The sequence below is a fragment of the Scophthalmus maximus genome, chromosome 17 (genome assembly GCF_022379125.1).
Source record: "Scophthalmus maximus strain ysfricsl-2021 chromosome 17, ASM2237912v1, whole genome shotgun sequence".
Taxonomy (NCBI): Eukaryota; Metazoa; Chordata; class Actinopteri; order Pleuronectiformes; family Scophthalmidae; genus Scophthalmus; species Scophthalmus maximus.
Window position 1 is genome coordinate 20,729,125 of NC_061531.1, and position 15,876 is coordinate 20,745,000.

At 41.6% G+C, this 15,876-nt stretch overlaps 1 protein-coding gene across 4 annotated transcripts in view; it reads right to left on the reverse strand.

The window, feature by feature from the left end:
• Position 1: 1 nt before the first annotated feature.
• scn4ab (sodium channel, voltage-gated, type IV, alpha, b) overlaps positions 2 to 15,876 on the reverse strand; it is a 27,992-nt gene continuing 12,117 nt past the window's right edge. Inside the window, exons 7-32 of one of the 4 annotated variants that reach the window (XM_035616024.2) lie at positions 15,183 to 15,274; positions 14,807 to 15,091; positions 14,654 to 14,717; positions 14,441 to 14,582; positions 13,741 to 13,938; positions 12,702 to 12,780; positions 10,190 to 10,416; positions 9,633 to 9,704; positions 9,441 to 9,542; positions 9,003 to 9,359; positions 8,311 to 8,509; positions 7,748 to 7,986; positions 7,487 to 7,595; positions 7,232 to 7,386; positions 5,520 to 5,693; positions 5,308 to 5,430; positions 4,698 to 4,979; positions 4,554 to 4,607; positions 4,310 to 4,447; positions 4,077 to 4,181; positions 3,721 to 3,991; positions 2,331 to 2,952; positions 1,880 to 2,024; positions 1,705 to 1,782; positions 1,099 to 1,342; positions 2 to 908 (exon numbers count right to left, since the gene is read on the reverse strand). In XM_035616024.2, coding sequence (XP_035471917.2) covers positions 883 to 908; positions 1,099 to 1,342; positions 1,705 to 1,782; positions 1,880 to 2,024; positions 2,331 to 2,952; positions 3,721 to 3,991; positions 4,077 to 4,181; positions 4,310 to 4,447; positions 4,554 to 4,607; positions 4,698 to 4,979; positions 5,308 to 5,430; positions 5,520 to 5,693; positions 7,232 to 7,386; positions 7,487 to 7,595; positions 7,748 to 7,986; positions 8,311 to 8,509; positions 9,003 to 9,359; positions 9,441 to 9,542; positions 9,633 to 9,704; positions 10,190 to 10,416; positions 12,702 to 12,780; positions 13,741 to 13,938; positions 14,441 to 14,582; positions 14,654 to 14,717; positions 14,807 to 15,091; positions 15,183 to 15,274 — 4,582 coding nt within the window. In that variant the 3' untranslated portion in view covers positions 2 to 882. Of the gene's footprint in view, positions 1,343 to 1,704; positions 1,783 to 1,879; positions 2,025 to 2,330; positions 2,953 to 3,720; positions 3,992 to 4,076; positions 4,182 to 4,309; positions 4,448 to 4,553; positions 4,608 to 4,697; positions 4,980 to 5,307; positions 5,431 to 5,519; positions 5,694 to 7,231; positions 7,387 to 7,486; positions 7,596 to 7,747; positions 7,987 to 8,310; positions 8,510 to 9,002; positions 9,360 to 9,440; positions 9,543 to 9,632; positions 9,705 to 10,189; positions 10,417 to 12,701; positions 12,781 to 13,740; positions 13,939 to 14,440; positions 14,583 to 14,653; positions 14,718 to 14,806; positions 15,092 to 15,182; positions 15,275 to 15,876 lie in introns of all 4 variants that reach the window. The other 3 variants (XM_035616023.2, XM_035616025.2, XM_035616022.2) reach the window with 3 other exon arrangements.

Sequence of the window (15,876 nt, forward strand, 5' to 3'; positions counted from 1 at the left end):
GTTTTTCAGGAGAGTTTGAACCTTTAATCACCAATCTCACGAAGCAAAAGGTTTCCTAACAACAACAAGCTAAAGTTTGAGAAACGTCACGTCGAAGTGAATTCAGTAAAGAAACAGTTTCACCAGAGTTTATGCAAAAATACATGAAAGAAGAATTGAAAAGATTAAGAAAGAAAAAAAGAGAAAGATTGGGCTACAGATTAAATCAATCATTTATCATTCATCACTTATTGTGTTGCAATAATAATTGTTTTTTCAGATGGTTTACATTTTAATTTCTATGTAATTTGCAGACTGAAATAATAATAAAAATCTCTTGCGTTCTCCTCTGTGCTGACATCACAGCCATGGTGTCTTCTCATTGGACTACTTGACAGTCACAGCAGCTCATTTAAAAAACTGGTGGGAAACAAACTTTGTCCAACAAACCAAAGCAGAAAACCTGGTTCATTTGTTAATGACACACATGTTTATGTCCAGCTGTTTGAATAAAGAGTTCAATTATTTATTGTTTTAATTTGAACTGTTTACCACTGAACGCTGTCATGTGATTGTTAGTTCGTCAAAAGACTTGGGGGCTCGGGTCACAGCAGCCTGCTGGTTAAAAACACAGAACTGTACAAAATGATCACCTGGTCTCAACTAGTCAACAACCACAGATTACTAATGACAACGAGTTATTTATAACCTGGATAAGTAGTTCAATCAAGTTTATTATCACATACATTGTCAGGGTGAGCCAAGTCTCTGCACTCCTTCAGCTCAGGTGAAAATCCAGAAGTCGTAATAAAATACATATTGAAGTGCATCGACGGACCTGATGAACTTTGACCTGGATCATCTGTGATCAGTTGCTCTGTCGAGTCTTTTCAGAGGCTGAAGCTACAAGAGGTTCGTCCGCTGCTCCACTAACAGGTGAGTTCACATGTGCAGAGGAAAAGGACAAAACAGGACAAACATCAAACACAAGGCGTCATTACACGGTAGACTCCCTCAGGTTCTCATCTTGCAATAAGTCAGGGGCGATGACTGGTGGAGCAGCGCGAAGGAGAACCTCACTGTGAAGCTCCACCCGGGCGGGAGGACGTGGGTCCTCACCTGAATCACCAGAACCAGGCTCCTGTCCATTTCCATACAGCTGACTGATCCGTTTAAAGATGAGTCCTTTTCTCTCCAGCAGTGAATCCTCCTCTCGATGTCCCCCTGTCTTCTCCCGGTATTTGAAGGACGCCAGTTTGACCGCCCGTCGCAGGAGGTGTTTCCTGTACGCCTGCTGGACCACTACCGCTGCGACCTCTTCCTGTTTCCTTCGTAGGGTGCTGCTGATTGGTTCATACGACACCTGAAGGTAATAACAATGATCTATTACTTCAGTTCAGTTTGTGAAACAGTGTCTTAACACTAAGTGGGCCTTGTCTGAGAGGGATGAGTCAATACAAAACATTTCAATATATTGATGGAGGAAGTGGAAAAGAAGAAAAAACGCCTGACACGCTTCTGTGAACAGTTTCAGTGAACAAATATTTTCAAACAAAAATTGAAAAAAACAGATGAAATAAAAATGAAAGCAAAACTTTTATTTTTTTTATTAAACTGAATAAAATACTCTTTATCTGCAAAAGGAAGGTTCATGATTTAATAATAATATAATATAATATAAGTTAAACTTGAGGTTAAGAAAATAGAACAGATTGAAAAAAAAACCTTGGACGGGTTGTTGGCCATGAATTTCTCCTCCATGCTGGATTTGAGATTATCCATTGCTCCTGAATCACCCAGCACCTAGAACATATCATAAAAAAGAGTATGATATAATGTACTGTGTAAAATAAAATACGAGAATATCATTTACAACACAAAATAATCTCAGCCATGTTACTTGTGCAGTGAGAGCGAGCAGAATATCCAGACAGTGAATCTTGTCTCCAGGAACCAGAGGCAGATCCATGTTGATCAGTTTGATGGTGTTTGGTTTAGGAATCCTCAGAGGATCCTGCAGAGTATCGCAGAAGTCTGACAGCTTACTGTGGGAAACAGGAGAGACCATTAGAATTCTTCAGAGTCCTTTAGAGTTCTTTAGAGACTATTAGAGTTCTGAAGAGTCCATTGTAGTTCTGTAGAGACTATTAGAGTCTATTAGAGTTCTTCAGAGTCCATTGGAGTTCTGTAGAGACTATTAGAGTTATTCAGAGTCCTTTAGAGTTCTGTAGAGACTATTAAAGTTCTTTAGGGACACATTAGAGTCAAATTAGGAACAATAATCACCAAGATTAGAATCAGACTGTTAAACGTCTGAATACAATAATTCTTCCAATGCAGGTCAGACTCACCTGTACTGAATAAACTGCGAGGCGTTGGGGTCAAACTTCTCCCAGGTTTCATAAAACATCTCAAAGTCGTCCTCACACAGCGGGTCAGCGCTCTCCTCTGTGGCCACATTGAAGTTCTCCAGGATAATGGCAATGTACATGTTAACCACCACCAAGAAGGACATGATGATGTAAGTGGTGAAGAAGATGATGCCCACCGCTGGGCTCCCACAGTTCCCTCGCACCATTGATCCGGGGTTCTCAATGTCTGGGTCACAGTCCGGTGCCGTGTTCATGATGGGACTCAGCAGACCGTCCCATCCAGCCGACGTGGTGATCATAAACAAACAGATCATACTGTTACCGAAGTTCTCAAAGTTAAACATGTCATCGATCATAGCTTCCTTCTTCACGTAGGCAAAGTTTGACATCCCGAAGATGGAGAAGATGAACATAATGAGGAAGAGGAGGAGGCCAATATTGAAGAGGGCAGGAAGTGACATCATCAGGGCAAACAACAGGGTGCGGATCCCCTTAGCTCCACGGATGAGACGAAGGACTCGACCAATTCGAGCCAAACGAATCACACGAAAGAGCGTGGGTGAAACAAAATACTTCTCTATGATGTCAGCGAGGAGGAGGCCTGAAGGAATGAAGGGAGGGAGGAAGAAAAGAAAAAAGAAATTATGCCATTTGAAACAAGAAGTATTCTCCTGGCTTAAAGGAAAAATAGTTGTTGTTGTTGTTGTGAAAACACATTTTGACAAATTAAAAAAACTGAATAAAACATGGACATGATGAAATCCCATCTCAGATTAGGAAAAAATAAGTGTACAACACATTTCAACAAGATTCAAAGTGCTTTGAATAAAATGTATAAAAAACACATTTAAATATAATCATTACAAAGACAAAATAAAAAGAAGCTAAAGTAGAATAAGACAGGTGATACAATAACAGTGTTATACATACAAAATGTATTAATTGTTTTGTAACAGGAAAGTCTTCAGTCTTGATTTAAAGAACTGCAAGTTGCAGCAGAATTTGTTCCAGATCTTTGGAGCAAAGAAAGTGAGCTTGTTTAGTTCTGACTCTGGGGACACTGAGCAGACGAGTCCCAAACGACCTGAGATGTCTGGATGGTTCGTAGAGCAGAAGATCAGTGCTTTGTAAACCAACAGCAGTTTTAAAAATCAATTCTTCGACAGACAGGAAGTGTAAAGATCTGAGGACTGGAGTAATGTGATCTACTTTCTTGGTCTTAGTGACGCTCTGAATTAACTGCAGCTGTCTGGTCGCCATTTTTTATATAATCAGGATATTAAATAAACAAGTTCCCGAAATCAAAGATAAGAAAAAAATACATTTTGATTTGTTATTGAAGACGAGACGATGACATCGGAAGACTCACCTACGATGGATAGGATGACGACCACAAAGTCAAAAATGTTCCAGCCGACAGCAAAGTAGTGCTGCCTGAGTGCGATGATCTTCAGAGAGCACTCGGAAGTGAAGATGATGATGAAGACAAGGTTGACCCAGTACAGGAGGAGTTCTTTCTCCTGGCTCTGCTCATCCGTCTCCACCATCATGGTCACCATGTTGAGGCAGATTAGCACCATGATGAGGATGTCGAAAAACTGCGTGGTAACCAGGTCAAAGACCAGACCCTGGAACTTGTTCTGCGGAATAAACAGATGAGTGAAAACCATCAAACAGACCTGAAACTCTCACTCCCGTGTTTAATACAGGAAGTGACTCACTGACCCCAGGGCGTGGAACAGGTTTTTGAGGTTTCTTTGAACCCAGTTTCTTCATGGCGTTGTAATATTTCTTCTGCTCCTCCGTCATGAAAATATCTGTTCCTCCCAAGTAAAAATAGAGGAAAACATTAACTGACAGTGAACTGAGAGAAAAGAGAATATTCCTCCTCATAACTAACCCCTAACCCATCATAAGTGGTGACTCTAATTTCCATCCATCAGTGAGGAGAAACATATCTTGGATTTCTGCTGGTTGAAGTTGTCGATGATGACTCCGATGAAGAGGTTGAGGGTGAAGAAGGAGCCAAAGATAATGAAACAGACAAAGTACAGGTACATGTACAGGTTACCCTCGTACATCGGCTGGGACTCCACCTAAACGAAGGTAACCATGACAACGAGAGACTTGTCAGTTTTGGTGGTTGGTCCTATGTTAACTTGTTAAAGCCGCTGCCTGTACTCTCAGTACAGGAACACTGACCTCTCTGGAGTCCACTGCTGCGTACATGATGTCCATCCAGCCTTTAAACGTGGCCTGAAACAGACAAATGTCCCCATGATCAGTTGTAACTGGAGATTATCTGAGTATCTCAGTGAATATGTGAAGTCTCAGATGTTGGCTGACCACTTGCAGCAAAGACAGGTAGCCCATTCCCACATTGTCGTAGTTAACCTTCAGGTTCTTCCAGCGGATGTCAGAGTTTTCGTTGATCAGAGCGAGACACTCTGTCTTGTTGTTGACCTCGTCAGGGTGAAACATCTGCCCTGATGTCTCATTGAAACAGTAATAAAACTTCCCTGCAAATAGATTCACCCCCATGATGCTGAAGATGAGCCAGAAGATCAAACAGACAAGAAGCACGTTGAAAATAGACGGGATCGCTCCAACCAGAGCGTTCACAACTACCTGCAGACAGACAGATAAAGAGAGAGAGACAGGTAAATTTACACAATGATACATTTCTTTACAGACAATGGGGGTTAGGGACAATGTCACCGAAAAAAAGTGGAATAAAATAATAAAATAATAATGAGGTAAAAACATATTGGCACAAAAACGAGTAAAATATCTAAACAATACAACAAGACAAGTTAACAAAGTGATGATTAATATGTAACCAGTAGAAAATGATCAGAGTTCTGAAGAGGTTAGAGTTTGATTATTTGCAGACAGACAGGTCACCTTCTGATGTACCTGTCTGTCTGTCAATCAGTGTCTATAATGCCTCTCTCACCCTCATGCCTTCGAAGCGGGACAGGGCCCTCAGCGGCCTCAGAGCCCTCAGAGTCCTCAGAGACTTAATGGCTCCCAGGTCAGAGTATCCCAGGATGTTGGCTGTCAGAGACACCAGAGACACCTGCAACACACGACACACCTGGTGACATCACACCACAGGTAACCTGATGATTGACAGCACTGAAGGAACATCCAGCGTCATGTTCTCACATCTACGATGAGGAAGTCCAGCCAGCACCAGGCGTTGGTGAAGTAGGTCTTGAATCCGTATGCGATCCACTTGAGAATCATCTCGATCACAAATACGTAAGTGAAAACCTGGTCTGCGAACTCCAGAAGCATCTTTATGACCCGACGCTGCTCCATGTAGATGTCCTCGAACGCCTGCTCACGACAGACCACAGGACAGGTTCAACCTCTTCAACATAACTTGACCCACAAATGATTCGTTGGTGATGAGAATAAACCAACACTGACTGTTGCTAGGCAGGTTTTGAACGTGAATACCTACATCAATAATTTAATAACGTTTCCTGTGTGGCTGCCTGAACTCAGACACACACACACGACTGTCACTTCAGCGATCAGCTGTTTATCAGCTGGTCTCATCTGTCCAATAGCAACACATCTGCCTCGTTATTCTCTCATCTCGCTGCTGCCTGTTTAAATATGATTTTCTCTCCCTGACTTAGTTCTCATGCTGCTGTTACAACCCTCCACCTCCTCCTCTTCATCAGTGTCATCAGTCTCATCACTCTTCATCAGTCTCATCACTACGACGACCACAATATCTCCAGATCGAGTCCAAGAGCCAAAGACTCTGTCTCGAAGTTGTCATCAATTTTCCTTCTGTTAAATCTGTAACAAATAATTATTCTTAATCCACTTGTCTCCTGATTGAATTGTATTTACTTACCCGATGACTGTGACACATGTCCCATTCATTTATTGCACTCAGTGCCTCAGTGCTTCTACCAACCTGTAAATATCTTCACTGCAGCTACTTATGTTCATGCGTTTCTCCATGTGGGACCTGAACTGACCAACGTGGACCCAGCAGATGCTTTATTAGAGGTTATACTTCATTATTACGTGAATTCATACAGAGAGAAAGACTTTGATAGAGAGAACACAAAGTCATGTCTGAAGAGTTTCTGACTGCTGCACCAGTCCAGTGACACTAAACATGTATTTAATAGTAAACATGTACTGTAATGTACTACCTGTTTTCTTCCACTTTCTTTTTTTCCTCATCTCCTTATTGCGTGTTACTTTTCTTGTGTTACTTTATGTTGTGTCATTTTGTTATTATTTATTATTATTTCATTTTGAGTTATGAGACAACCTTTGTTATTGGGTGAGGTTTGAAACACAGCTCTGGATATGAGCTTGAGGCACGAGTATAAAAATACCTAAAATAAAGGCCGATCACTGAGCCGATCATCTCATTGATCCCGTTCTTATCATCCACAGAGATTACCCCCCCAACAGAGCACAGCATAAAAGACGACACTAAAGAACATGGAGTAGCTTCTTGCTGGTGTCCAATGACCGAATCTTCCTAAAGAAGACGAATCTTGACTGAACCTTCTTAAATACGACATCAGTATGAAACAGATATCAACAATAACATCACATCAACATTGTCATCATGTTGAACTGTTACAAGTTCATTAAAAACCATCTCACCTTTGTAAAATGTGGCAGCCATGTTAGTAGTCAGATTGTAGTCCACTGTTAGCTATGTCAGCCATGTTGTCTTCACAGGTTAGTAATCACACAGCACACATTCCTGAGAACCAATCAGATCTGAGATCAGTCACATGACCAGATCGAACTGACCAACCAGCTCCCAGGAAAAGTGAGCAGCAGTTAGGTTTACAGAGTTATCTATAATCTATAATCATGCAGATAATATTTACCAGAGCTCCACTGCTCAGCAGGATCATGAAGATGATGAAGGTCTCAAAGTAGTTGTGTTCTACGATGCAGAAACATGTTCTCCTGAAGTTAGACCAGACCTTGCCTCTGACCTGGGACATGTCTATGTCTAGGAGTGGACAGTGATGATAACACTCTGAAATATATAGAAATTAATACGTCAGATCCTGGTGTGTGTGCGTGTGCGTGTGTGTGTGTGCGTGTGTGCATATGTGTGTGTACATGTGTGTTCATACTGTCGGTACAACAGTCCTCAGGTGTGTTTGAATCATGATCTTCATCATCTTCATCCTCATGGACTGCAGGGGGTTTCTGTACAGTGCTGCAAACTGACGACTCGTCACACTGAACAAAATTTAAAACAATATGTCACGTGACGGCTCAGCCTGTTTACTCTCTAATGAAACAATAAGTTTACATATGATCATTGTTTTCTATCTGTTGTCAGCTGATTGGCTCCAGGTATAGAAATCCAATAGAAAAGATTAGACATTTACTTGAGAGTGATTTTTATTCTCCTCGTCATCCTCCTCATCTTCACTGTCAGGTGTGTCGCAGTCAGACTCAGACTCAGACTCAGCTATGGGCACCCTCAGGAAGGTGATGTTGTGGTAACTGCTGGTCATGTTGCCATGGCTACAGCTGAGATTGTTGACCTCTGAGCGTTGCTGGTCTGAGGTCACAAAGGTCAATGGTACAACCTCCTTTGTCATATTGTCGTTGTCACTGTCAACCACTGTAAAAAATTGGGCTATGTCAGAGAGGAGTGATGCTGGGTTGTCCCGCCCACATATTTCAAACATTAATACAACATTGACCCAGTTATTAAAATAACAGGAAGTTATAACATCATTGGTTCTGCAAAAAAATTAAATTGTTAATCCAATAATGTAACAATCTCCTGTTAATTGAATAATTTTTTACATTATTGCTACAGAGATTTTCTTTCATTATTGGGAAGTCATTATATTATTGGTTCTACACAACCAAATCACACCAGAAATTCTTACAAAGGCTTAAAAGTAAATGAATGAATGAAGTCTTTAAAGTTTGGTCCTACCAATGTGGTCTCGGTTGGCATGTTTATTCTTTCCCAACATGGTCCAGATGTGCTCTAAAATCCAGGATTTGGTCCAAGCTACAGCCCTGTTGATCCGATTTATGGCAATTTGCAAGTTGTTTTCACCTTCATCTTCTGGAGCCGCCAGATTATCCCCACTGAATGAGCTGAGCAACAAGGCCAGGAACAGATTCAGGACCTGAAACGAGACCAGGAAGAGATTCAGGACCTGAGGGGAAGACTGGCAGTTATTTTCTGTACCACCAGTACATTGATTGTATTTGAACTGTCAAACTTCTGTTTCTTTCTTCATTTTATTTGAATGTATTTTTCTGAAGTTCATTCAGAGCTCAGGGTCCCTAACCCTAAACCATCTCAAGAAGTTGGAACCCTGAGTGCAGCAATGCATTTAGGTCTGGACCGAATCAGGGTTTTATTTAGGTTACTGCTCAGTAAGCTCGTTTGACTGCTCTTCCTGACTCCCAGAGATACCAAAGAAACAGCTGAGACAAATGTTGGGACAAAATCCAACCAGCCTGTACCAGGGGTCTTGTGACATGACAGCATTCACACCTGAGCCCCCAACCACTGACCCCAGACCTGAATATGTTGATAGCTGCCCTGGTGGACCCTAAAGGATTGATGACTCAATGAACAAGGCTCAAATCAAATTTCTACCTGCAAAGACTCACCACCAGGTTTCCGATGACCATGACCATCATGAAGACAATCAGACACATGGTCTGACCTGCGACCTCCATGCAATCCCACATGGTCTCAATCCACTCTCCACACAAGACCCTAAAGATGATGAGGAAAGCATGAAAGAAGTCATTCATATGCCAGCGAGGAAGCTCGCAGTCTTCTGCGATTCGACAGACACAGTCTTTGTAGTTCTTCCCAAACAGCTGCATCCCAACGACAGCAAAGATGAAGACGATGATGGCCAGAACCAGAGTCAGGTTCCCCAGAGCCCCGACAGAGTTCCCAATGATCTTGATCAGCATGTTGAGGGTCGGCCACGACTTGGCCAGCTTAAAGACTCGCATCTGGACACAAAACAGGGAGGCAGGTGAGGACACAACTGTGGAGCTTGGTGAGGAGACAGGTAATGGTGACATCACACTGACCAATCGGAATGAGCGCAGCACCGACAGACCCTGAACATTGGCCAATCCCAGCTCCACCAGACTCATAGTGACAATGATGCTGTCAAAGATGTTCCAGCCCACCTGTACCCATGACAACAGAACAGATACACATCACCATGGGACCAGCTGTCAGTTGTCATCACTGAGCTGGCCTCATACAGGAAGTCTGACCTGGAAGTAGTAATAAGGGTCCATGGCCAGAAGTTTGAGGACCATCTCCGCTGTGAAGATCCCTGTGAAGACCTGTAGAGGAGGGGCAGAGGTCAGAGGTCAGCAGAGGAAGCTCAATACCAAGCTATTCAAAATGTAGTTGGATTAAATAACGTTTTGACAGTTTTCAGTCTCTGGCCACCAGGTGGCAGTAGTCTCATTCTAGTGTCAGAGAACATGATTGTAACACGTCTACATGTGGTGATGAACAATGCAGAGCTTCAGGTATCAAGTGTCAAGGGAACAGATGAACACGATGAATGAAGAGTTCATTGATCTGTTGAGAGTGATCGGATATTTTCTGAGAGTGTGTGAACTGTTTTCAGTGTATAAGTCTTCAATATATCAGTAGATTTTCAACAGAAACAGATGAATAATTTATCAAGACACAAGTTCAATGTTCACATTAATTATTTTACACCAGCGTGGTTATGGAAGCACAAACGATAAGAGCAGATCAGTGACATCATGACTGCAGGTGGAGCAGAAGAGTCACCTGACTCTTCTTCAGCACTAACCAGGTTTCCGATGCTCAACAGCTCCTCAAACTCATCCGTCATTGGATAATGCTCCATGGCCATGAAGACAGTGTTGAGGACGATGCAGATGGTGATGCCGAGGTCAACAAACGGGTCCATTACGAAGGTGTAGAGACGCTTTTTGAGCCATTGCCAGCAACTGCAGCAATTCCACTTCAGGAAGACGTCAGCGAAGGTGTACCAACAAGCAGGACACGGCCTCATATCTAGAAATATCACTCAGTTAGCTAGACATTAAAAACGCAGTCACCCCCACAACACCCCATAAAAACTGTTTCTGCCCCGTGACCACTTCCACTGTTAAAACCATAAGTAAAAAAAATAGGTCACTTCCATCTAAATCTTTGTTAGTGAATGATCTGATAACTGATCATATAACTAAAACCTGGCTACAGCCAGAAGAATATGTTAGTTTAAATGAATCAACTACTCCCTCTTATAATAATACTCATATTTCTCGGACCACAGGCCGAGGAGGAGGAGTAGCAGCAATTTTCCTATCAGACATATTGCTCAACCCTCGACCTCAACATAGTTTTAATTAATTTGAAAGCCGAACTCTTAGCCTCTTTCACCCAAGCTGTAAATGTCAAAAAACTGTTGTTCTAGTTGTTGTATATCAAGTTCTGCCTTAAATTCGCTGATAGACTCAATTGGTTTTATTGTGAACAAACCCACTCACTGTTTTAATCTTGTTCTGACATGTGGCATATAAATTGAAAATGTAACAATATTTCCTCAAAACCCTCTGTGAGACCATTTCTAGTCACATTTGAATTATAAATTATTAACTACACAACAATTCAGAAAAAAAGTTATATTTCACTAGGTGTCTATCAGAAAACTCTGTAACTAAATTCAAGGAAAAAATTCCATCGTTATTTACTCCCCTGCCATGTGTTGATACAGTGCAGGATAGTTATATAAACTCTACTCCCACACAATACATAGTAGAGCCCTTATTGAAAACCACACTCGACACTGTCGCCCCTCTGGAAAAGAAGACAGTCAAACAGAGGAGGATAGCTCCATAATACATTGCACAAACATCTGCTTTAAAACAGACATCACGTAGGTAAGAAAGGAAGTGGCGTTCCAATAATAATAATAAGAAGAAATCCTCAGAAATGCCAGAACCAGATATTATTCTTCATTAAAATAGAAAAATAAAAACAACCCCACGTTCCTCTTCACTGTCGCCAGGCTGACAGAGAGTAGAAGCTCTACTGAATAGTCTATTCCTCCAACTCTTAGTAGTAATGATTTCATGAGCTTCTTTTCTAATAAGATTATTACCATCAGAGAAAAAATTAATCAGCTTCCTCCCACTAATAGCACAGACACACTGTCCAGTACAGTAGCTTCTGAACCAACATTATCATCTAATTTATATTTAGATCTGTCTGAGCTGACTTCATTGGTCACTTAATCAAAGACATCAACCTGTCTTTTAGATCCTATTCCATCAAGTCTCTTTGAGGATGTATAACCTTTTATCTTCACTAACTATAGACCCAAATCAAACCTCCCTTCATCTCTAAAATCTGTTGCTAACCAGTTATGTGACTATTTACACAGGAACAGTTTGTTTGAAGACTTTAAGTCAGGATTTATAAAACATCATAGAACAGAATCACTGCTGAGGGTCAACGACCTTCTCATGACCTCAGACAGACGACATGTTTCTATTCTCGTCCTGTTAGATCTTAGTGCTGCATTTGACACATTGATCACAAGATTCTGTTACAGAAACTAGAACATGTGGATTAAAGGAACATCACTTGATGGTTTAAGTTACTTATCTGATAGATTTCACTTTATTAACGTTAACAACAAATCTTCCATTAATACAAAAGTGAGTCATGGAGTTCCACAAGATTCTGTACTGGGCCCAATATTTTTCACTTAATATATGCTTCCTTTAGGTGCAATTATCAGAAAGCACCAAATAAAGTCCATGTTATGCAGATGACACCCAGTTGTATTTATCTATAAAGGAGGAACTAGAAGAAGAGATCATATTTCTCCAGTGTTACATCTCTGCATTGACTTCCTGTAAAATTCAGAATAGAATTCAAAATCCTGCTCCTCACCTACAAAGCCATTATAACCAGGCTCCATAATTTCTGACAGATTATAGTTCCAAAGTCGTCCCCCCCCCCCCCCCCCCCCCCTCAAACGGTCCCAGCAGATGGTTCTGGTTCTTGTTCTGATTCTGGTTTTGGTTCTGGTTCTGTTAGATTTCTTCCTGTTAGAAGAGTTTTTTCTCTCCACAGTCTGAACTGTTGTGTTTCTCTATAATACTGTGAGGTCACAAGGACGTAAAGTGCCTTGAGATAATGTATGTCGTGATTTGGCGATTTACAAAAAAAAATTAATTGAATAGATGTTAATTATAAATACAGAATTGTACAACATAATAAAAATAAAATGATGAAATTAAAAAAATATAAAGTGTATATTCGTGTGTGTGTGTGTGTGTGTGCTGTACCTTCCATGGCGGTATGTTCTTCCTCATCACCCTGTATGGAATTTGTTTTGTCAGAGAGCGCTGCCCTGCAGGCCGCCTCCTGGAACAACAGTTGTAATCAATGTGTGTTTCACATTAAATTTGTTACAGTTTTTCTCAATCGATTCGGTACATTTACTGAAACAATCTTACAATTGTCAAAACTCTAAATACAATCCTCACACCATGAGGTACATTCAGCACACCACTCTATGTGACCAGCAAAAGGTGATCACTCAATCAAAAGAATGAACTCATGTAAATAAATCCATCAATGAATAAATCTTTGTCATCAAAACAAAAGGTTCCTTTATCATTGCTTAGACCAGAACAGTCAAAATGCAAAGACATGTTGTCAAATAATCCAATTGCTAACATTAAATTGTCCAATTGCTAACTTTGTAAATTTTCTCCAGCTGAATAGTATTGATGTCAGCCGTGGAACACATATTTATTTCTCATTCTATGTTCACACCAGCCAACTGCAAATACATAAAGAAAGCTTGCAGTGATTGCAGTAAGGACATATACCTTCCAACTCCGTGCAGAAAAACACTCCTCAGTGGGATTTAGGAATTGGGAGATTGTGGGAGAAACTCCATCAAAAAACATGGGATGGCAACAAACCATTCCATGACCGTATTTGAACGATGGTAACTTACATTGTCCCAAACTATAACATACGTACCACATAACTATTATGTTTCTATTATGTGTGAGAGGTTATTGTGATTGTTGGTTGCTCTATTTAGCATGTAAGGATTTACATGATGAACATGTGTGTAATTGCATTTGAGAATAATATGATTCAATAGCAATGAATGCAAACTATTTTGATCTGTAAGGCTTACTCAGTGCATTTTGTGCCAAAGCAACTATAAACGACTATAGTCATGTGAACAACTGACCTCATGTTCATATAAATAGTCATATAGTTTGACAAAGTTTAATTAAGCATTCTACAATTGTGCCAAAGTGATAGAGAAAAACTGTAATAGTTGAATCTGTCAGCTCACACCACCTCGCCTCTCCTCTTCAGCGCCTCCAGGATCTCCTCGTACTCCTCCTCCTTCTGTTTGGCCTCGGCAATGGACGCCTTGTTCTGCTCAGCGTACGCCATGGCAACCACCGCCAGGATCAGGTTGATGAGGTAGAACGAGCCCAGGAAAATGACGACCACGAAGAAAATCATATAGGTTTTACCTGCTGCCCTCAACGTCTGTAGAGAGACAGACAGAGAGTCAGACAGAGAGACAGAGAGACAGACAGACAGAGAGACAGAGAGACAGAGAGACAGAGAGACAGACAGACAGACACACAGACAGACAGACAGACACACAGACAGACACACAGATAGAGAGACAGACAGACAGACAGACACACAGACAGTATTAGTCTGTACTGGCACAAGTCAGTTGCCTCTAGTATCCAGAAACCATCTGACTTTAGACTACATGAAGTTGTCTCCCTTCCTCTAAGCATCTTGTTTCGACATCACATCAGCTGATAGACTTATATATCTAAGATCAGTTCAGACTGTTTTACTTCCCTGATTGATCGACGGGGTTATGTATCCTGCCTCGTACCTAGATGGTTTCCTTGGCTATAAATATGTCTCTGTCTCTGATGTTCTGACCGCTTTGCAAAGGTTTATTACCAATGAAGTACCACAAGATAACATTGTTTCTATAATCCTTATTTCAGATTTCCCCCACACTCACTAGCTGGAAGAGGTTTTCCCAGAAGTCCTGGGTCATCAGTCTGAACAGAGCCAGGAACGCCCAACCAAAAGAGTCATAGCTTGTGTAACCGTAGTTTGGATTCCTCCCTGCTTTCAGACAGAAGAAACCCTCTGGACAGACCCTGAACACATCAGCAACATGATCATTAGTACAATGATCATGTATTTATGAGAGTCCCTCATGTGAACATACCCAGCATCAGAACTGTTTCCACACAGCAGAGGATCCAGGTGACCAGACAGGTAGTAATGGTTCTCTGTCAGAGAGACAGATGTTGACAGATGTTGACTGAAGTCAGTGTCAGAGACAGAAATAAATCTAAAATATCAAAATAACACTTCAGACCTGGGTTGTTAATGTACTCATAGAAATCAAAGTTACTGCTTCCTGTTCCATTGCCATGGGTTTGGTTTCCAAGGGTGATGTTGTCATGGTAATGGGATTTGAGATCAGTATCAGATGTGTGGCTGCTAAGCAGCGGTGGAATCAGGACACACTTTTGCCTCAGGTTTCCCATGAAGAGCTGCAGACCAATCAGAGCGAATACACTGAGGCAGAACACCGTCAGGATCATGACGTCCGCCAACTTCTTCACTGCCTGAATGAGAGCTCCGACAATCGTCTTCAGACCTGAGGAGGACGTGTGGGGGAGGGGCTGATACTTATTGACCAATATTAAAGAATATCATCTCATAAAATAGACTTTGTAAGAATCACTCACCAGGGATGACCGTGATGGTCTTCAGGGCTCGAAGAACTCTGAACGTCCTCAAGGCTGAAACATTTCCCAAATCTACAAACTCTGTCAGATACCTGAAACAGAGAGACTTCATCATCATCATCATCACATCTTCAGGTGTGTCTGATGTAGTTATTACAGTTGTTTTCAATTGCTAAACGACAGTGGGCACAACTGGAGCCACATGTGCAAAACTCTAACCACAGTCTGCAGAGCATCAGTCACCTGAGCTGAACAGTTCACATCACCTGCAGAACTCATTCACACAACACAACTCTTCACGAACACACACACACACACACACACACACACACACACACACACACACACACACACACACACACACACTGTCACTCAGAACACACACACACACACACACACACACACACACACACACACACACTGTCACTCAGAACACACACACACACACACACACACTGTCACTCAGAACACATACACACACACACTGTCACTCAGAACACACACACACACACGCACACTGTCACTCAGAACACACACACACACTGTCACTCAGAACACATACACACACACACACACACTGTCACTCAGAACACACACACGCTGTCACTCAGAACACACACACACACACACTGTCACTCAGAACACACACACGCTGTCACTCAGAACACACACACACACACTAACTGTCACTCAG